This window comes from Coccinella septempunctata, chromosome 6, assembly GCF_907165205.1.
Source record: "Coccinella septempunctata chromosome 6, icCocSept1.1, whole genome shotgun sequence".
In the NCBI taxonomy this organism is placed as follows: Eukaryota; Metazoa; Arthropoda; class Insecta; order Coleoptera; family Coccinellidae; genus Coccinella; species Coccinella septempunctata.
The window spans coordinates 29,513,650-29,537,097 of NC_058194.1; the positions used below are offsets into that span (position 1 = coordinate 29,513,650).

Here is a 23,448-nt window from a genome sequence, read left to right on the forward strand (position 1 = left end):
CAGCTTATTAAAATTCAACCCTCCCCCAGTCCCGTTCATCCCCAGTTATCAATTTCGTTCTCATCCTCCAATTTATATTTATCACGTCCACGGTCTCCGTATGAAACATCCATTGTTCGTCTGGATATCGAGTTGCGGCATCCACCCCCCACCACCCGCAAACTCTACATCCGCTTTTCCAGTTCCGCTTTCGGGGGTTGATTGCGCTGCAACGGTTCACGTGATGTCTGCACCCCTGACGCGCATTGCAGCAGTTACTATGACTACGTTCCTTCATGCCGACAACGTATAAACTTACGGAAGGTGGATTGATTCCGGTTTACGACGCGTACGTGGAAATTTGAATCGATCCCTCCGGTCTTGGGTGGAAAAATGGCTCAATATTGTTTTTCGTATTCATTTTCGTAAGAAGTAGTGGTTCTGGGTAGAATCCAGCATCAACAATTCTGGAAATGGGGTAGTTTTTAGTTGTCCAATTTTCTACCCTTGAAAATCTTGAAATCCTGAATGAATCATCCAAAATTTTATAATATACAGGCTGTCCCAGGTTGGGTGGTCTATTAGACAGACTTTTTTAGCTTCTCTATTCTATTATCTGAGTATTTTTGTCTAGTACTTCCCTATTCCTGTAATGACCCAATGAAATAGGCATAGAAAAGACACTTCAGAGTTTAGGAAGCTGAATTTTGGAAAATACATCAATGAGATACTGAGGATGAGTTTCGTGCAGAAAAACCTTGCTTGTTTTTCACAGGGTGTCCCCAAATTCTTCGTCTTGTCACTGTATACAAAAACGGCCAAAACTTGATTTTTTCTTATAGAACTCCCTATTTTTCATGTGTTATTCTCAGTGACAATCAAAATAATCATCTAATGATGTATCATGTTCTTATAGGAAAGCTCATGGTTTCAGAAATAAAGTCAAATTTCTATGAAACTGTTCGACTTCTGTGGCTACAGTAGAATCACTGCCACGTTAATTTCGTGAGAATCTAAAATCATTGAGAAAACTCGAGCTGAGGTGTTTGCCTCATTCATACTAAGAATTGTGTTTGTTAGATAAAATAAGCAAGGCATTCTGAAAACCCTCACTCTCATAGAAATTTGACTTTATCAAGTTTTTTCTGTTTTTGTATGAAGTGACAAGACGATGAATTTTGGTACAGCCTGTATATCACAAACCGAGTTTTTTCTACCCGAAAGTCATCCTCAGGATCTCGTTGACCTTTTTTCAAAATTTCATCTTCCTAAAATATGAAATGTTTTTTGTATGCCCATGTCATCGTTTTTCGTAATTTTTTGTGGAAATTTGTCAATATCTCCGGAAGTAACAGGAATGGGGATAGTACTAGGGAAAATACTCAGATGGGGGTAGAGAAGCGAAGATATGATTAATACCCTTGGTCATCAATGTCCTTCGTATGCAACCGTGAAAAATTGGACTGCAAGCTTCAAAAGAGGTAAATTTTCCATTGAAGATGATGACCGATCGGGAAGGCCAGTTTCTGTGTCAGTCCCCGAAAATATCGATGCAGTTCATGACATGATTTCATCAGACCGTCGAATTGAGCTAAAACGGATATCTGAAGCACTGAACGTTTCTTTCGAACGCGTTCATCATTATAGTTCACGTCAATTTGGACATGAGAAAAATTGCTGCAAAATGGATCCCCAAATGTTTGAATGTTGACCAAAAGCGTGCAAGAGTGCTCGATTTGAAAACGATGTAGACTTCTTAAACCGAATTGTTACTATGAATGGGCCTGGGGTACATTTCTACGATCCAGAATCAAAGCAACAATCGATGGAATGGCGACACTCTGGTTCTCCAAGACCCAAGAAGTTTCGTGTCCAAAAATCTGCTGGAAAAGTTCTTTCTTCAGTTTTTTGGTATTGCCATGGAGTAATAAGATAAGGGTAAAACAATAACTGGAGATTACTATTCGACATTACTGACCACGGGAAAAAATTAAAGAGAAAAGACTTGGAAAGCCATCCAAAGGTGTTTTGTTTTTGCAGGACAACGCCACTGCACAAAAATCGCATGTTGCCATGGAAGAAGCGAAGAAAAAAGCGTAAATCAAAATTTTCTTAAAATCGCCACCCACCGTGGGACACCCTATATATTTCAAATCTAGGTTCCATGTCAAAACTCCGAACTGAAACCCAATTTTCCAAATCCGGCAAGATTGAATCAACCTGGTCTTGGAGCCTTGTTCCATTAGCAACGATATAGAGGGGTAGTTCAGTCAGATAAGTCGATAAAAATGTCCCTAGAAGCGCTTGGCCTCAAAGGGTTCATCACATCGACGTTCTACTTTACCGTCTCTATCGGTTGGGGGTTTTTGGCGATATTATTGAAATTCAAATGAGGACGCGCGGGGTTTCAGCCAGAGTTGCAGGCTTCATCATTATGCACTCGGTAATTTTCGCGTGTGTCGGCAAAATCGATCTATTTGATGTTGTTATCGGAAAAAGCTGCGTCGCTTAATACTGCGGTTCATTGCAGTTCCATAGATGAGGGATGATCTGCTAATCTGCTTCGTAATATAGATGAGCATTCTGGGGCTTCGTTCTTTTTCACTACAATCTATATTTTTATGGAATAGCAGGCCACGGATCATGTTGATTTCGCTTAAGGCGCGTGCACACTGATCCAACTTATGCGAAAAATCGACCTCCAACACTTGGCCGAGAATCAGTTAACTACAGAGCTTGCTTGCTCCCTTTTTCCAAGATTGTAGAGTTCTGTGCAGCCAACATATTCACGACCAACGTCGTTGATCCAAATTCATTCATCACGCTTCTACTAGATCCACCAAATCTGATCGGATTTCCAACCGTTATGGAAAAATGTCTCCAATATATAATTTGCGTATGAAGGGGGTTAAACATTGGTGTTTTCCACATGGGCAATCTGTCCCAAACCGACTGCGAAAATAACGAGCTTTGCGCGTGGCTTGAAAACGATGCTATCGCGTACTACATACGTGCAACGTTTATGCTAATATAGCATGTCCTGAAAAAACTCTTTATGAATTCCCCCTTTACTTTCTAGCATGGGGTACAATATCGGATCAAGGTTGGGTTTGGGATCGATCCGAGGCCTATAACAAAGAGGTTACGTTAGCGGGGCGCTGGAACAAGATTGTTTCAACCGAATTTTTCCGATAGCACGTGCTGCGCTTCTAGAAAAGTTCGGTGGCAACGTCTATGCATGTTTTCGACGTGTAGGATGGTGAAGATTCGAGTAGATCACGTTTTGAAAGGGTTTGTCAGCGTTGTTTTCCCTTTCGGAATCGATTTTCGCCCAAACTGCGAGCAATTCATCGAGGAAAGTCGTTGTATTTGAAATACAGGGTGTCCAATTCGATATACGCCAAAACTAGCCACACAATTGATTGTGTCACTTGATTTGATGGTTTTTGCCTACTATATCTTGAGAAATATTCGAACAAGATTGATAGTATGCATCGAAAATTTATGTCTCATGATGAGAGAATGGAACATTTGAGATAACTCCTGAGTTTTCAGAAATAGGTTGAATTTGGTCAGTTGATTAATGAAAACTTGGTATCCAGCTCAAAAAAAGACGACTTCTTGTGAATTTTTACATTATTTCATTACTTATATCCATTTCCTTGTTGATATACTCCTAATAATTCGAAATTGCTTCTAAATCAATGCTACGACATGTAAAAATCAAAAATGGTGATAATTTACAACGAAATTATTTGTTACTGCCTGAATTTCATCAAAATACGTGCTTAACATTCGTTAACATCGACAATTTCCAATCTTCTTCAATAACTCAAGAACTTCACAGTTACCGCCACTTATATTGATGTAGTACTGTTGGTTCAGTAGATACACAGGGTCGGCAGAATGATGTTTGCCGTACTGAAGGATTCTTACAGAAAGATTATCTGAAACTGCGGCAGTACAAATATTTCGAAGAAATTGAAAACATCAATCTTCGAGTAAAACTTTTACTGGTGTCCCATCATCAACACATTGGATGCAATTGATCCCAATCTATCTGCATCTACAAGTCCCAGATGAAGAGCTACTTAGTAACCTCGCAGTTTCATTCACCTTTCATACGTTTGACACAAATGCATCTCGTATTCTTCCGGTTTCTATTTTAATAGTTGTCACATTTGAAGTAGGTATTTAAAAATCCAGCAACCTCTGATTCACCAGGCGATATTAATACAACCGGCAAGCGTTAAACTTAATTGTCAATATTGTTATTTCCTCGTTGCAGAGGCGGACCAGGCCGGTTGCGCAACTAATATATCGCCCTGTGTGTCTCTCCCGATTTATTTCAGGGGTACCAAGCGAAGATTTCTATTGTGCCTTATGTAATCATACGGTTGCGTAATGGGAAAAATATGATTTATCGCTGCAAATGATGGGGAATTCGGCCTCTCCTAGATTCGAAAATTTCAGAACTCGATAACTCGAGTTGTTAGAGTGGAATTGCACCAATACCTTGTGGTTCCTAACGATATGATCAGTGGGGCATGAGAAACTATAATACTCACTGTCTCTCACTCCTAAAGTGAGAAATTATCAACTTACCACCAGGCACACCTTGCTGACAATGTGGATTTTTTTCAGACAAATACATTTCATTGGTTAACGTAAAAGTTATAGGTTGATCAGAATTTTGTCCAGTATTTTTCGAATGTTTAGGTGAGGCAGGTGCATTTAGGAATGCCTTTCTTTCTTCATTACCATCTGACATTAATGGATTCATGAGCATACGCTCGGCAGCGAATAGAAACGTCAGTTGCGCGTTTCAAAAACGAAAATATTAACGTAGACAAGGCTAGGCGTCTAATTAATTTCAGATATGATACCGATTTTTGCCCTATTAACGCGCGATTTGACACTCTTTACCTTTTGCTTTTTTGCGCAAGCATAGGACGTAGGAAAAGTTCAGACGTTTAAGAAAGGAGTCGTTACATAATGACGAATGTATGTCATTCTACACAATATTCAACATGCGGAAAGTAATGGATATTTAAAATTCAGCGTTATATTCGATTCTTTGACATGATCGTATGTAATTTAATGTGGCATGGATCAGCTGACGCAATATATGCTATTCACGCTGAATTAACAAGGAGGGACTATCAAAAATTCATCCATCTAGAGTGGCGGTTAAAGATTTCAAAAAGGTCTCTCACTCTGTAATTATAGATTATGGATTAATATAATATATTTGTAGCTTCATGAGTGCTTCCATTTTTTGTTTCACCGTGGGACTCATTGGTTAATTTCCAGTAGCAATGATAAGCCATATTTTGATCCATATCAGGACATGCAATGCGGTCATTAGGAGCTGCAAAGAATCAGGATAAAGGAAACGAAGGACGAAAATATGAATCGGTTCAAACCAGTGGTTTCTGATTGAGGTTTTTGATATCTAATGGAAGATATATGTTTTCACATTATTTCACCTTCGCAGTCTTGTTTTATCTGAGAATTTACCTTGTGGCTTGCATCAAGAGACGCAGAATACTTGGAAATAACAAATCAACTGAGAAATTTGTTGCGGAATCAATGGAACAACAAAATTTCCTCCTGTCAACGCGGAAAATTAACAATTTTTCCGGATGCTGGCTCTGTAAAGACGAAGCCCACATCCCCAGTCACGTATCCGATAAATACCCCATCCCCCTTCCCAGGGAAAATACAGGATTCGCAGTCGATAGAAATCGGAAAAATTCCACGTTGTGGAAACGGCGTGTAGCAATAAATAACCGGGAAATCTGTATGCAGAGGGTGGCCGTAGGCCCTGACACGTATGGGGGATGAAGCAGCTTTTTCGTTCAATAACCCTGGATGCGTCGCAGCGCCAAAATAGGGTAGGTTAGAACGTAGGAAAATAAAGCTGCGCCGATTTACCGAATTAATGTGCGTAGATCTAATGTCAACGTGAATGAGCCTCTTTATGCCCTGCTTAGAAATGTCACAGATCTGGCGTCAGGCCAGCCATTTTGTATGTCGGGTACAAGACTCCAGTTTATGTCTTGTCACAGGTCCGGCGTGGAAGCTTATTGATTTTGGTCGTAGGAAACGCGGATTACAGTTGTTTTTCTGCTGGAATCCATCGGATTATACGGTGTTGGGGGTCAGAATCGAATTCTGGATTCACTGTTTCAGACTGTTGTTATTCCTTTTGTCTATTTCCAAATCCTTCCTTCTCTCCGTCCAAAAAAGATCGTATCAATATAAAAAATCGATCACTTTGCATTATCAGGTTTCGATTTAATATTATCGGTATCAGTATGTTAATAGATTGTATGATAAGTATTATATCTTTTTTTTCTGTTTCAGGTTTGTATTCCACCTCCCCTACATCACCAATGGTCATCAGTTGAGTGAGTCTGAAAAAATTACATAACAGAGTAAGCCCGATCGTATAGAAATTTCGTAATACGTCCCTGGTTGTTTGCAGACGTCTAGCTGAATCGTCTAGAAATATCTTCAGGGTAAATGCCACCTAGTAATAATAGCACATAGGTTTTTCCATGTGCTGCACCGAAAAAGTTTCGAATATCAGTGAAACACAACTTATGCGTCAGTCTTGAACTTCCCAATCAAATATTCATACGAACCGAATGAGTTAACTCAAACGCGAGATCAATTTTGTCGTAAACGTTTTGATACCGACAAAACAATAACTTTTCTTCTGATAAACACGCTATCGGGAAGTTTCAGAAGAGTGTAAAATGAATGATTCTCTTATAAAAACGGTTTATTTTATGTGCTACTGTTTATCGCTCACTTCCCAACAAAGTAAAGACCCTGAATGTTTTACAATAAATTCAGAGTTGGACGAATAACTTTTTCCCGTTTCACGCTACTTGTTGAACTACTCCATCAAATATTACGACACTAATTGTCGAAGATTATTCTTTGAAGAATGTATATGATTGAAAATGTCTGGCCGCAGTCGGAAATTTCAACTGATTCATTGCCTTCACTAATTCATGAAAATATTTGGATGTAACTCTCTCAGATATTTGCTGTAGCGAATGGAAGTACAAATGAGAGTCTACGTTAAGGCTGCTGTTAAATTATGGATAACAGTTCAGTATGCAGGAACTTATAAAAAGCACAAACTAGTCCTAACAATAATTAGCAATTATCGATACTGTGTACCATACCAAATATAATTTCTTCCATCAATTAAACCTTGTTCAGCGGCAATTCCAATTGCAGCAACTTCCTTTTTCAACGCATACCGAAGATGGTATATAAACATAAATAAACCGATGAATTTTCGACAATTACCTCACGACATGCATATACATAAGTGGAAAATCTTAGAGAACTAATTGACCTCAAGTTCATACGCGAAAATTTACAGCTTTAGCCGGCTTTTTGCCCACGAGAGGTCAACGTACTCAGCGGGCAGTTTGGCCAATACACGTTAAAAGGAGAAAGAATAAATGACATATGAGATACTGATGACAGGCGTATAAGAAATCGGGGTTTATTTTTCTTTTTATCTTCAACCTAGCAGCCGCTTTCTGGTCTGGTCCAATGAAACTTGTCATTAAAACGACTGACTGTGTCATCACGCAATACAATTTACTGGTTACACCGTGCATTCTCCATTTTTTACGAGACAGCGTTTTTTTAAATGAAAACAATCCAAGTTCATTCAAAGGCAAGAAGAGTTCTTGGTTTGTCTGTTATAGTAGCTGGATGTGTCTTATTCTTTTCATAATCAAAAATGCCCTATGTACACCTTTGTCATTTCTACACGTAGTCCTAAATTTTTCTGTCATATGTCACAGAAATGCTTAGATCTTGTGTTATTTCCCATGAAAGATCAAGGCTGCGGTAAATTTCTTTCGTCTTACGTTACTGATACAACACAACAGAACCTGGAAGAGTATTATTTACAGTGTAGCACATTCCCGTGATATATTTTGAATTCAAAACACAACAAAGTCGATCTCGACACTGTCTAATATTAGATTCCGTCGTTTTCACGACAGTTCCAGAATATCTATCTTCATTTAATAATAATTTGTGTCTGAGAGAGTTTAGACTACTTTGGAAAGATTCTAAGGGAGCATTTTGAACACAGGACTTCGTGCAGTTTTGGTGCTAACTTATTATTGCTATCATCCTTTGAACTCAATCCTTTGTTCGATGATTTGGTTGCGGAATTTCAATTACTGGAAACTGATAGTGGTAGCGTCAACTATTGTTAAAAATCTCGTTTTTTATCCGGACAATTAGCATCTATGTCTGTCTTTTGAACGTGCATTCTGAAAAATTATCACCTGCTTCTACGAATCCCGAAAAAAATTCATATAATCATGAATAAACACAGATAGAAGCCACTTCACAGCATTTTTCATCAACAATTGCCATCTGTTGGTTCCAAGTCCAACTCCAACTTTTTTAAATACACTGCGCAAAAATATTAACGCACATTCTGAAAATCTCAATTTCAATGAAAGTTAACTCTACATTGACTTTATAACTTATTTTTTATGTTCTCTCGGGAAGGTTTTGAACGAAACAAGACACATTAAATGGAAGAAAAATTGAGGATTTCACCGAATCTTATGTGAAAGAAGAGAAATGATCAATTTTCAAAATACTGAAATGCTTATAAGTGATTCAATACTTGGTATTTCCACCCCTTGCGTTAATTACAGCTCGGCAACGACGGTTCATACTCAAAATGAATGATCTTAAAATGTTCTGATCTAATCCTTCCCAGATTTCTCCGAGTTGGATTCCTAAGTCATTAAGAGTAGCTGGATGATTTTCTGAACTTTTCAGCCTTCTATTGAGGTTGTCCCAAACCTGTTCAATCGGATTGAGATCTGGACTTCTAGCTGGCCATTCCATTCGAGAGAATTCATCCTCTTCAAGGTACTCCTGAACTATGCGCGCACGATGGGGTCTGGCATTATCGTCCATAAAAATGAAATTTTCACCAATGTATGCGACAAATAGCACTACATGCTCTTCAAGAATGTTCCTTATATACTTATCAGCATTCATAGCTCCATTCTCAACGACCACTAGGTCTGTGCGAGCAGTCAAAGATATTCCACCCCATAGCATAATCGATCCTCCCCCGAAACCAGTAGTATTCAGGAAATTGCACTGAGCATATCTTTCATGTGGACGACTGTATACAAGGGAACGTCAATCACAATGGTAGAGGCAGAATCTAGACTCATCTATGAAGAGAACTCTTTCCCAATCGGATATGCTCTCTCGCAAAATCCAAACGCGCCCTTCGATGGGCTGGGGTAAGAGCTGGGCATCTTGCCACGACACGAGGCCTTAAATCATATTCTCTGAGGCGATTTCTTATTGTTTGAGTGCTAATTTGCACCTCATGAGTTTGCTCAAGCTGAATTTGAAGGAGGCGAGCGGTTCTAAACCGTTTTCTCAACGAAGAAACTCTCAAGTAACGTTCTTGAATGGCAGTTGTTACCCGTGGTCTACCCTGTCCTGGTCTTCGGACATTCATACCTGTCTCCCTGAATCGCTGCAACATTCTGGACACACTTGTATGGGAAACTCCAAGCCTTTCTGCAATTCTTGTGTATGTCCACCCTTCTTCTCGCAAAACTACCGCTTGGGCACATTCCTCTTGGGTCAAATTGCGTGTTTCGCGTTGCATAGCGATCGAGTGTAGAAAATCAAACGAATGAAAAACGATTGATCACAAGAATTGATCGAGAACAACTGATTTTAGAATGGAGCCAATACATTCAAGATCTGATAATATCATCATTTTTATTCCTGCTGGGGAAAAACATCTATATTGAAGAAAACCGTTGAAAGTGGATAACATACGCATGCATAATTCTGATAAAAATAATTATCATTGAGAACACCTTCAGTTATAGAATAAATTCGAGATTTCCATGATGTGCGTTAATTTTTTTGCGCAGTGTAGTAGTCTATATGACCAGAGAACATTCTGTGACGTCCACAAAAAGAGACCTCTCCTATCGATCACCTATATCGCGTCGATATAGTTCTTGTTTTTCACCTCGCTAACAATCGAGTTCGGAAAAGATCTCCGTGTCTTTTTTGGTCGCCAATACCTCAGGAATAAGTCGATGGTATCGCATCCGAGCAGTTTAAGTTGCAATTAAAACGCAATCGAAGTTTTATGCCCCCAGTGTTGGGAGTCGTAATGCAGAAGGCACAGCGTCACAAACAACGTAAAAGAGACGTGGTCGAGGAACGATCTCCGTTCTTAATATAGCCCCGTCGACCTCCTTGTAGACGTCGTGGATTTTCTCACCAGGAGCAAGTTCATTACGACCTGCAGGCCTCCTGGACGCTCGACGGTACACTGCTCTCAGCCCACTTAGACTGCCCGTAATCTAAGCTGCTTATTTGCATAACTTTCAATTATAATCGCTTAATAAATGCGTATGTAAATGGTATAAGGAGCATAGCTGATTTCCAGGTATTTTTCGCGTTCTGCTGTTCTATCAGATTGAGTGGTGAGGGTGCTTTTTGAAGCGTAACGCTGCAATTCTCAACCAAGAGCCAAGAGTTTTGATTTCATTACACTGTGGTATAGTGCTCTTCTGGAAATACAGAGAGAGTGAAAAGTAATGCACAAAATCGATATTTTCCATGTATAATTGAGGAATTCGTCATGCACCCTCTGAGAGGGGTGGAAGGTAGTTGATATTTTTTAAATGGCAACCCTATATTTCGTGCCAGGAATGGATAGACCTCTCTCACTCTATTATAGGGATGAAATGATTAAACTCATTTAATTCTGATCGAAAAACCATCAAAAACAAAAGGTCTATCCATTTCTGGCACAAACTGTTAGGGTTGCCATTCAAAAAAATTCAATCACCCTTCTCACTTCGTGGAGGGTACAAGGAAAACTACCCAGTTATACATGCAAAGTTGTAAATATTGTACGTTACTTTTAACTCTGTTTAGTGTTGAATCCATAGCCATAATTTCAAATTTGTCGTTCAGAGCTATGAAAATTAAGATTGAGAATTAATATACTCCATTCACTTTTATTTTAGCAGTCGGTTGGCCATGGAAATAAGACACATTTCACTCTGTAGGTATAGTACAAAAATGTGGGGCAGCTTGTCAAAATATTTTTGGGTTTTAAATCAACTCGTTGACCGTTCTACGTAAAAGTTTCTGTTATTACGTATTTTATCACAATGTCGAATCTCTTCGGAAAATATGTGACCAACATAATTGAAGTTTATACAAACTGATTGAAGGCATATCATATCCAGTTATTTGCATGGAAAATACAAGAGATCAGTATAATACCATAATATGCACTAGCTTGAGGGGAGTTAATGTTCGTTATCTTTTTTGGCTAAAGTTTGAATACGTTACATCAGTTGTAGATTTCAAAAATATTAACCCGAAGATGAAATGCATATGTTGCAGTGGTTAGAAATGGGCATCTCCCGAAGGAATTAACAGATAATTACAAAAATTTTAAATACTTCAACAAAAATCATATTTTGCATCAATATAAGTAAAAGGAATTGAAGGAAGTTACAAGTCAAGATGAACTTCACCTTTGGAAAAAATTTCACATGAATAAACAATTAGCAGGACAACTGGCGCGTATTTGTGGCTGTTCATCTTAATGCATTGATATAATAATAATAATTAGGTATTTATTGGTACCTTAAGACATTTACAATGTATAGGACAAGTCAAATGAAAAATAGAAAAATCAATTTTCGGGAACTTATTCTACGATGACATTCATCGAAAATCCTGTAGGAAACTTTTCGCATTAATTCACTCAAACATAAAAGTCTCAAATGCCACCACTTTTTTGGGTCTCCCAATAGAAGAAAATTCTTTGTCATCCTCTTCATTCACAATCTTTTTGATTGTGGAAATATTCAGCTGAAATATAAGTCGCTTAGATTCAGATTAAACATTATATAAATTCTCCTACATTGAATATGTTCGATACCGTCTGACGTATTGTGAATTTTAGAATATGAAGGTATAACTATTTGTATGAGCGGACCTAAATTCTAAATAGTACTTCCTGAAACCTGTCTCTTTTTTCAATCACTTTCGGCATTTTCGTAATAAAAATTGATATTAGTTGTGGCAACGGCGTTATGACATTAACGACATTTCATGAGTGCCAACCTTACTCCGTTCTAGTTACAAAAACTTGAGAAAATTATTTCATGGCCAACCGACTGCTAAAATAAATGTGAATGCAGTATAGTAATATGGACAGCGTGTATCGTGATCATAGTGAAATATTACCATTTGGCGTTGTATTCACTGGCCATCGATTGAACAAGCTAAACTTCAGCGAAATCAATTGGCTTCTTGCCAACCTTGTTTTTGTAGATGCTGCTACCTTGAGTCATAAAAATGTAAAACTTATTATCCCTGTCGCAGTCAGTTCCAACAACTCGCCCCAGGATAGGATAATTTTTTCAACCATTAGAACTGTTTATTTTGATCGAAGCCTATAAACAATTATAATTGGCGGCATTTATATGAAATATTTCCAATAGACCAGAAATGTTCGTGTTTGAAACAACAGAAATAAACTTTGTCCAAATCCACACTTCAGAGTCGAATGAGAATTGATTGAAATTGGAGTAACGTTATTTCTTGGGTATGACCAGTGCTCCCACATTTATCAGGATATAATGCACATCCTGTACAGTTGATCGTTGTCAATTAACAGCGTATGTAAACCCTATCGAACGTATTAGTTAAATAATTCCAGCATATATGCCTGGCGCGACCGTTGGATAATAGTTACCAGGAATTTCCTATTGGTTAAGAAACCGAACAAGGGTAACACTAATTGGGCGAATTGCTAATGATAAAACGAATGCTACTGATAATTTATTTACGAAGGAGGATATTACATTGTTAATTGAAAAGTGAACCGAGACTTCATTCCTGAGGATACAGAGCAGGATATTGCCAGTCAGAATTCTCGATATTCCTATATCGAGATCAGCAACGTACATCGATAAGGATTTTCATTTTTCCGCGGAGCAAATCGCTTCCTCTCGCAGGTGGAACGTCAACTTTAGTTTCCCATGGGAAAATCTGAATGAAATGTAACGTAGAACATCTTCCGAATCGAGCATAACATGCCACTGCATATCCTATTGATGATTAGAGTTAAGGTTATGAATTCTTCCTGATAAAGTGCAACGGTTTCAAGTCATGAAATCTTGATGGCCATTTTCCTTGAATAGCCTCCAAAAACTACTCATTTTGTTCCGCTTCATTCGACCATATCTCTGTTGAATTGCCGGCCAACAATCAGAGATACTCCGAATGGTGAAAAAAATAAAGCCATACCGAAAGGCCCGTGGCATTTCGGTTTGGGCGTGGTTTGATCAGACTAAAACTCTATTAATTACCATCACATCGATACCGAACAAGGCATCATTGTCCCATTGCTACAATTAAGATCTTGAAGGAAACGACAGACACGGCGTTCCTATCTGGGTTCACTACGCCAGAGGCTTCGGAATGCAGTGGCGTAGTTAGAATCCAGTTGAATTGTACCAGAGCATTTAAAAAGTGAGACACTAGGTGATGAAAAGTAGGTGTCAAAGTAACCAAACCAACCATAACAGTGTGAAAATTCATGATATGGCCAAAAACATTCAGAGGAATGATACTTGTCATACAAACCTTGACATGAGATAGAATGAGTAGAATTTCATGGGTTCCAAACTGTATCTTAGAATTTATATATGTACCTTAGTCCTAGGGGTCGCCAATTTCTTGAAAATGTCAAGGTCTTGTCTTGATTTCAAGACAAAATAACAGAATCTCTTTCCGTCAGTATTGCCACTAGTACTTATCACTATCTGGCATTGGTGGATGCTGCTGCTTTTTCTTTTTACTGTCGCTTTCGCAGATACGGTTTCAGATTCAAATTTATCATCTTCACTGATCATTCTATAATTTTACCAAAACTTACGTGTTTTCCTATTCCTGAGCCAAATGGCTCAGCAGACATTCTGTTTACTGAAAAGACAATGTCACTCTTGATTAAATAAGACTACCACTTTGTGATAATCAAGAGTAGGTATAGAAAGAAGTTGCAATTCAGTTCAGACCAGATCTTGAAATTTCTTGAGCCACCACAGGATCTAATATGCCGAGAAAACTTTTCTCAAGACAAGAATTCCTGTCTTATCGACCCCTGCTTAACCAGAATAAAAAGAATCTCAGCATTTCGACTGCGAATTCGCAGAAAATTCCCGATAAGTAATTTGCTTGTGTTGTGGTGCGCAGTATCTAGTCCTCATCTGTTTGCAATGTCGTGGTATGACATGGCGATGAGATGCTAATGATTGCTCCGGTCTAGAAGCTCCATTAATTGCAAATGGTACGCATACACATGCCATAATACACTCGGTGTGTGCAGATCCCAATAACAATCGATTTTATCGTTGAGTTATACGCTTCACTTTCTCAATCCGACGTAAAACGAGTGAACAAAATAGTCCTTAAATTAATACTTAATGAGTCTGGCACGTTTATCATTCTGGAATCTACGCCATTGAACAATAAACCGCAATAAATCCTTACCCTAACTGAACGCCGCTGCCTCAACCATTCTTGTACAAACCAAGGTCTTTCGACGTATACCTGGCCATCGCACTGTGACTATCAGCAATACGAAAAACGGGCTCAGTCCATATTATAATAATTCTCTTCACGGGAATGATTTATTCTTTTCATTCCTGTATGCACTCGGGTAATTGGATGGATTGTGGATAAGGAGGAGGAAGATAATCCTCGTTTTAATGAGTTTATAACTTTTCGCACTCCAGTGTGTCTTCTTGCAGAACGCGACAAGTTTGTGGCGAGACGTTTTATGGAGTGACATAGTCGTGAGATATGACCAGACTCCATGGTAGGCTCTGTTAGAATATGACAACTTAGGATCAAGGTGTCGTTGTTTCAAAAACTGGGGAATTCGCAATCCTGTTGCTTGAAGTGGCTGAAATCAGCTTTGAGTAGCTACAGGTTATGTCGAAGCACCTACACAAGAATGGGCTGAAGAAATCTTGATGGCAAATTACATATGTTCTGTATTCATTAGAAGTCAACCAAGAATTGAATTGATATGAAAACGCTGCTTTCTGGCAGTTTTAAGCTCACCAAGACCTTTCATCACTTCGCATGCTGATATGTCCATCATCGCTCGTAAAAGTTTCGTCAATGATGGTGGGATATGGCATGCCTATGACATTTTTGGCGTAAAGCAGTGTCCAACAGGTACATCTTCACTGTATGTCATTTGGTGGCCAGATCAATAACGACACATAGGTTAGACCTTGATACGAGGAGTACTGTGGATCAGTGAAGTCCAGAAAGAGGACACTTGCAGGTCTGCAGATCAAAGCGCCTGGTGGCAGAGAATTCCAAAGCTTGGATGATTCAGTTAAGGCATGGAGATTTCAGAAGTTTGACTGTATGAGATTCAGCTGTATGCTCAAAGAATGAGTGTTAGGCAGATCTAAACCAAGATATCTTGAGGAGAAACCCATTCGAATGTGCCAATAAGCGTTGTGATTGGAAAGGATTTGAAGCAATTCCAAATTGTCGTCCAAATCAGATTCGGCTTAAAGTTGGATTAGGTTTGGGGATACTTTCGACACCAGTAGATGTTTATCTGATATTGGTAACGTTCCAATATCGTCCACACCAAATTTTGATGTACCTCGCCTCGAATTAACCGTTGGAAAACGTTCCGATGGATTTAGCTGAAGAATTGTGGTCTAGAAGTGAGTCTATAACGTTAATGAAGGGTCAGGCAACCATCAGCATAACTGTGGAGATGTGAAACATCCAAGAACGCGTCTTTTTTTCAGTGTCGCTCAGTGTAAGTCGCCGAAAAGGTGTCGGCGTGTCTGTGAGCGATGGGCAATCAACGGACAAAACCACACGGCGGTCGTGGATGGAGGAGACGCCCTTCAACTCACCGTCTACGGGTTCACCTTGCGCGCGGACGCTAACCGGCCAGACTGCATGCGAGGCTTGCAGATGCATAGCGCATCGGTCGTAAATATCTGCTCACTTGGCCATTCACTCCGTTTTTTGCCGGCCAGCCAACCTCCCCGGAGAAAATTCCGTAAAAAATCGATTCCCGAGATCGCGGATCGATCGCTTTGGGACGCGTCGTGTGAAATATGCTCAACCTTGAGCTTCCACCCAATACACTGCTACAAATTGAAGAAGATATTCGAGGGTTAACTCACTCTTTGCAGTATTGCTGTTTACACCATGAGGAGATGCGTTTGTTATCGTATTACACACAACCAAAATATGGTCCTCATGACACTCAATGGCTCAATTGAAGAAAACTACAAGAAACTCATTCCTTGTACGTGTGTTATACTTTTGGCGACATTTCTTAACGCCAGCAACTCTTTGCGGTGGTGGCTCAGTGTGCGTTTGTGGAGGCATTCGTTTTAATGCCTCATTAACGCAATCATGACAGCGGTAAAGTATCGTGATTTGATTATAGAACCTTTGCAGCCATGGGCGACAATTTTAAGATAATGTATTTGCTTCCTGCCTCTCCAGAACAGAATTGTATTGAGCCTGCCTGGTCTGCAACGTCACAGCAATTACCAGACCGCTTTACCAGACCCACCGCAGACATTACAACAGCCCGCCAATGCTTTAACAGACATTTGTTGCCACATTTCTCAAATTCTCATCTTCTCGACACGATGCCGAATAGAGTAAGAGCATTACGAAGAGCTAGTGGAGGTTCCACTTGATATTAAACGTTGATTTCAAAGTGTTTGTAACAGAATTAATCTTTTTTAAGCCTGCAGACACTACCAGGTAGAATCTTTATTATGTTCATTTCTCTGCAATGTTGTCGCTCTACAGCAGGTTAATGGTTTAGAGACACTCAACTTAATACATTAGTACATGATGAAACAAAGCCTTATTTTCAAGTGAAAACAGAAAATATTACCGGTGTAACGACATAACTCGACTGATGACCATTCTTGCCCCATTTCAGCGTTTTTCTATCATATGAAGACAGTCAATAACGGTTATTCCTTTTGTTTGTGGAGGCATTCGTTTTAATGCCTCATTAACGCAACTATGACAGCGGTAAGGTATCGTGATTTGATTATAGAACCTTTGCAGCCATGGCCGACAATTTTAAGATAATGTATTGGCTTCCTGCCTCTCCAGAACAAACTTGTATTGAGCCTGCCTGGTCTGAAACGTCACAGCAATTACCAGACCGCTTTACCAGACCCACCGCAGACATTACAACAGCCCGCCAATGCTTTAACAGACATTTGTTGCCACATTTCACAAATTCTCATCTTCTCGACACGATGCCGAATAGAGTAGGAGCATTACGAAGAGCTAGTGGAGGCTCCACTTGATACTAAACGTTGATTTCAAAGTGTTTGTGACAGAATTAACCTTTTTTTAAGCCTGCAAACACCATCAGGTAGAATATTTATTCAGTTCAATTCTCTGCAATGTTGTCGCTCTGAAGCAGGTTAATGGTTTGGAGGCACTTAACTTTTATACATCAGTACATGATAAAACACGTCCTATTTTCAAGTGGAAATCAGAAAATATTATCGGAGTAACGACATAACTCGACTGATGACCATTCTTGCCCCATTCTAGCGTTTTTCTATCATATGAAGCCAATTAATAACGGTAATTCCTTTTGTTACAGGTTGCAAGATCAAAGCACTCCGCGCGAAAACGAACACATACATCAAGACGCCGGTACGTGGTGAGGAGCCAGTCTTCGTCGTGACTGGACGCAAGGAGGACGTTGCCAAAGCCAAACGTGAGATCCTGTCGGCCGCCGAGCACTTCTCGCAAATCAGAGCTTCCAGAAAAAACAACCTCGCTGGTCTTGGTTCGGGAGCCAGCACGCCCCCGGGTCCGCCAGCCAACGTGCCCGGCCACGTGACCATCCAGGTCAGAGTACCATACAGGGTGGTGGGTTTGGTGGTCGGCCCAAAGGGCGCGACCATCAAGCGCATCCAGCACCAGACCCACACCTACATCGTGACACCGAGCCGCGACAAGGAACCGGTGTTCGAAGTGACCGGTCTGCCTGAGAACGTGGAGGCTGCGAAGAGGGAGATAGAGGCTCACATCGCCATGAGAACGGGCAGCGGCAACCCCCTGAACGGACTCGGTAATCTGACCGGTCTGGACGACAACGACCTCATCACATCCCTCTACAAATCCGGCCTGAGCTCCATAATGAACTACATAGATTCCGCAGCCGATCCCTTTCCCACAATGACATCTTCAACTGGCAGCACCGGCGCTTTTTCCAGCTCCGGCTCGTGTTCGAGCAGCTCGTCGAGCGCAGGAGGTAGGGGTGACCTTGGAGCCATCTGGAGCACCAACGAGAGGGACGAGGGTCTTGGTGAATCCCCGAGTTTCGACAGTTCCACCGCCATTTCCAGCATCTGGTCGTACCCGACAGCTTCGGTAACATCCAGGCCTTCGCCGCCCAACAGCGCGAGTCCATCCGACTCCCTGCTGAGCTCCTCCAAGTGTCTGGTCTGTTCAGAAGGCAAGGTAACGCACGCGTTGGTACCATGCGGTCACAATTTCTTCTGCATGGACTGCGCGAAGAGAGTTTGCGAAGGCAGCGATTCTTCTTGTCCCGTCTGCTCGATAAGGGCCATTCAGGCTATCCGCATCTACTCCCCCAACCCTTAAGTTGGCCGATCGATGATCTCGTCGCTCGTCCCCCTCCCCCTCGCGCATCCCACATTCCCGTCTGGGCCCGCGCCCTGTGTTCAACTCCTCGGCGATAGGCAATCTTCGATCCGCACCTAACATACAACGAATGCTAAAATTTTAAGAGAAATTTTCCTTTATTCAGTTGAATTTATATTTACGTTTCATTGATATTTTTGGGTTTCGATTTTAATGTGCGCTTCGAAGGATGTCAACGCCGCGGAGGTAGTCATCATAATATGCCAGTTCTTGAATATATCACCGATTTTAGTGTAAGAATTGAATATTGGTTTATTTTCCTTTTTTTTTGTATTTTTATATGTATTGAGAAATCAATTGAATTCGCCACCGTTTCCTCTTGAAAAAAAAGACATCATGACGCGACACTATATTAACGTAAAATAATGTAAATTTTATACATATTCGATAAGTGTTTCGTTATTTTTTAAATATATTTTTTTAAGTTTTGCCATGTGAAGTGTCACATTATTAAAGTCTGAATCAGCAATTCTCAAAATATTATTTAAGTATATATTATATATATTAATATTTAAAGTTGAAAAATAATATATGAATAAAAATATAGCAAAACCTTAAAATGAAAAAACATACGTGAATATGGCAGTGAGCATATTTAGGTTTTGTGAAGAGAGAAAAGGTGGATTTTGAGTAAATGTGCTATGAGTTAACGAGAGTATGCAGCGGCAGGAATGGTTGGGGGCCTATCGGCTGTGATCTGAACTGCCACCGATGTCGTGAAGCTCCGACCACAGGGACCACCCCCTAATAACTACATACATATCCCTTATTGTTAGTTAATCGCTCTTGTTGCTATTGTTCTGTTATGTCATGTGATGTGATACATATATTAATATATTAAGTAAACTATATTTCTTATAGCCTATAAGTTGTGAGAGATTGATCTATTTGGTGGTCATGAGTCGGAGATAAGCGCAAGCTGCTGATACAAGTTTTCCTTCCTTCGCTACCGGCTTCCCACTACATCTCGGCTGGTCGTAGTGACTGAACACAAAATCCCACTCGGAAGAATTGAACCTTTCGGCGCGTTAACCACAACCTCGAATCTTCATTTTTTCCTCAATTAATCCCAAATCGACGACATCAAAACTTCTTTCGAGTGGTTGCCGCGACAATTCTCTTTTGCCGTCATCTTAGGTTAGAACGGCCCCCGCCTGCACTCTCGTGCTCCTCTTGATCCTTCAGTATTCACCCATTGCTATTTCAATCGCCACCGTCTAATTTTTTTTTCTTTTTCGTCTTCGCGGACACCAATTTACTTATTTCGTTTTCTGACTCCTTTGCACGCCACTGGTAACACTGACTGATCGGCTGCCCTCGACAGACATCCTGCTTAGATTATACATATAATTAATATATCTTATTATATCAACTAGGATAACATATATTTGTTTTTATTTATTTTTTTATTCAGCCGATTAAAATTTTCGTTATTAGATAAATTTTATATATTTTATATTATTATTATTAATATTACTGCGTGGTCAGTCTCTGGCAGCCGAAGGCGCAGTGTCACCTCGAACTTCGTTTGTTTATACTTAGGACTGTATATAAGTTGTTGTTTTATAGCTATTAATACCATATTTTTCTGGATTACCCCAGATGAACCTTATTAATTATTATTATTTTATTTTTTTACATATTTTTGTGAAGATATTTAACTATTAATGTTAGTACAAGTACATGTCCACATACGTGTGCAGAGTGACTGTTTGAAATAGTTTAATTGGATTTTTGATTAATGATTATATTTATATTGATATTTTAATGAAGAAACAATCCAAAAGGTGATTTTTTTGTCTTTTTCTATTGATTTTTGAAGATTAAATGTATAAGTGTGTTTTCTATTTAGAAATTTATAAATTAGTACGAATTTTTTATGATACGACTGACCTACGCTTAAGAAATTTTCGCTTTGCGGTCGTCGTCTAATGAAACGTCAAAAGGCAAAGCTGGTATTTATTTTTATTTATCCTATGAAGAAACCACATAAGACTAAACCAAACTTTGCCTTTCGACCATATCTTAGATAACTAGCGAATATTTAAGATATTGACTTTTTAATAAAATGCTACCAAATATTGTAATAAAATTCGTGATTTATATTTTTGGTTTTTTTTATTTTCATTATCATTTTTCATGCATTCGTTTCCCCTTCCCCTGCATGTTCCATGTGATCACTGTTGAGTTGTTCTGTTTGATGTTGTCATCATTCCATTGTATGCTTTGTGGGTACTGTAGTGTTAGAAGTAGCTCATGAGGCACATTCGAAAGACATCTCTAATAGGAAAGTCGCGTTTTATATTTTAATACCCTCGTATTCGCATATGAAAATATTTTATTAAAAGTGTAAACATAGACTATAACACTGAATTGATCGTAAGTGACTAAACTGCTCAAAGGTTTGAAGCTAAGCATTCTATATTTTCGGGACGAAGATGTGACGTCTTTTAGGAATTTTGAGGTTAGGAAATAAGGATAGAAGCATGATTAGTTAACCGACGTCGCTCTTTAGGGCACGACTTTTGAGGTGCTGAAGCAACCGATGTTTTGATTTGAACGAAAGTCTTCCCCCAACCCGAAAAATAATCGATCCTCTGGATTATCTGGAGCCATTTCGTTTTAATGGATCGCAATTGAATTTGAATAGTCTAAGCGGCTCTTTCATCGCTGTATTTTGATGTTTTTATGTAATACTATATTTATAATTATAGCGGTGTGGTTTCAACTGAAAGTTTCGAAGATTGGCAACACTCGTCGTCATCAGGATAGCTTATGATACTAGGATTTCTTCAGCCATCTTTTCAGTTAGGCGTTCGATTGCAATTTTAGGGCGACCAGAGGTAGCATCTACGCGCTTATTTCAAAAAGAAGTGTTGCCAACGGGAGATTAAAGGAAATGCTGTAGAACGTAAAGAGTTCGAATAGGCGCTGCAATAATTATTATTATTAGGAAGTATCTAATCGCGTATACATTAATTCGCTGCTACCAGTAGTGGCCCCATCTTCACAATTTGACTGCGAGAACATAAAATTGCAAATCACACTGTATATTAGCATATTTTTGAAACTTAATATACAGGCCTAATTACGACGTTTAAGTAATAATATCTATATTTCATAATTATATATGAAGGTAATTTTTGAAATAGATAAACAAATTACGTATAGATGTTTTTAGATGAAACTGTATTTATATTGTAACAATGAATTACATGAAAAATATTTATATTACTAAAGTATATCTTTTTGTAGCCTCCTGTAAAAGACAAAAGCTTAGGGTCGCAGGTTTGACCTCATTTTGATCTCGTCAGTTAAAATCTACTCCTGAAGTCCGTCATCAAACCTCGTCCCAATGAAACTCTCGAAGGCCAAATTTCGACAACAGTTATCACCAAATTAGAATGCGCAATAAGAAAAACACCCATTTGGACCAGAGTTTTAATTTTTCATACTGAATTTCACACGGGTCTGGCTTGCGCGAAAATTCAACGTGTCATCAGGGTATCCACTCCAAAAAAATCGTCAAAATTACACAAATTCAATATTGAAATTTCGTATGAAAGCACTATATATCTTTTGCAGCCAGAATTTAATATCAAAATTTTGTCTTCTGATCGTAACTCAAAGCAATAAAGTAACGAAAATAACTATAGATGACATACTGTAAATTAAATCTTTAATATTCAAATTTATACTAAAGCAAGGTAGATTAGATCAATATTAATAAGTAGGAGCAACTTACGACCCGGGCTGTCACCGCTCAGCATTTATAAAAATATAATACTACTGAAATTATATATTATAGCTGCAAGAAAATGTTGAAAATATTTCTATAAAATAATAATTGTGTGTATGGTTATTTGTTTCAACGTAATCCTATGAATAAATTCACATTTTAACTATTTACGTTGGTGAAGGCTTTACGGCTGTTGATTTTTTCGTTACCTAGTTCTCATTTGAAAAACTTAAAGATCTGTCCACACTTGATATGACGTGCATCATGTCTTCTTCGTAAAACCTCTGAAAAAATTGAAATTTCGGTATCCAAAAAAACAGCAATACACAAAAAAATGATATTGCTTTCCTCCATTTTCCAGAGATCAAATTAAAAAATTCTGCTTGAAGAATATATGATGCAGGTTATCTTTTTTTGATGATAGACACAATAAATTACTTTCTTGTTTATACAATGTTCGACTTATCCCAATATTCGATCATTGTTTTATTATTTGAAATTCATTTGAAAAATATATTTGCATAAAAACTACGAATCAGTTATTTGGATAAAGTAAGGACAATCAGTTAGGACATGAAATTAGATAGTTAAAAGATCATTACCTACGTTATGATTACAGTGAAAAATCGATTTATATTACGTGTTGGACAGAAGGGAAAGACCAATTAACAATTTGTGTTCCATTTTAAAAGGGAAGATCTATAAACAGAGTAGGGAAGAAATTGCTTCACTAAGAGCCAGATGTTGGGTGAATCTTGAAGCAATCTGAACAAACTGAGCACAATAATTTGATCATATCAAAGCTTCACTGTGATTCGTAAGACTGACTTAAAATTATTTCGGAACAAAAAAAAAACGAAAGTCACCAAAGAATTTTTTTGTCATTCATT

The 23,448-nt window shown here is 38.9% G+C and overlaps 1 protein-coding gene across 1 annotated transcript in view; it reads left to right on the top strand.

Moving 5' to 3' along the window:
- LOC123314867 (RNA-binding protein MEX3B) overlaps positions 1-20,924 on the top strand; it is a 70,131-nt gene extending 49,207 nt beyond the window's left edge. Inside the window, exon 2 of the mRNA XM_044900262.1 lies at positions 17,750-20,924. Within this exon, the coding sequence (XP_044756197.1) occupies positions 17,750-18,759 (1,010 nt within the window). The 3' untranslated portion in view covers positions 18,760-20,924. The remainder of the gene's footprint in view (positions 1-17,749) is intronic.
- Positions 20,925-23,448: the final 2,524 nt, after the last annotated feature.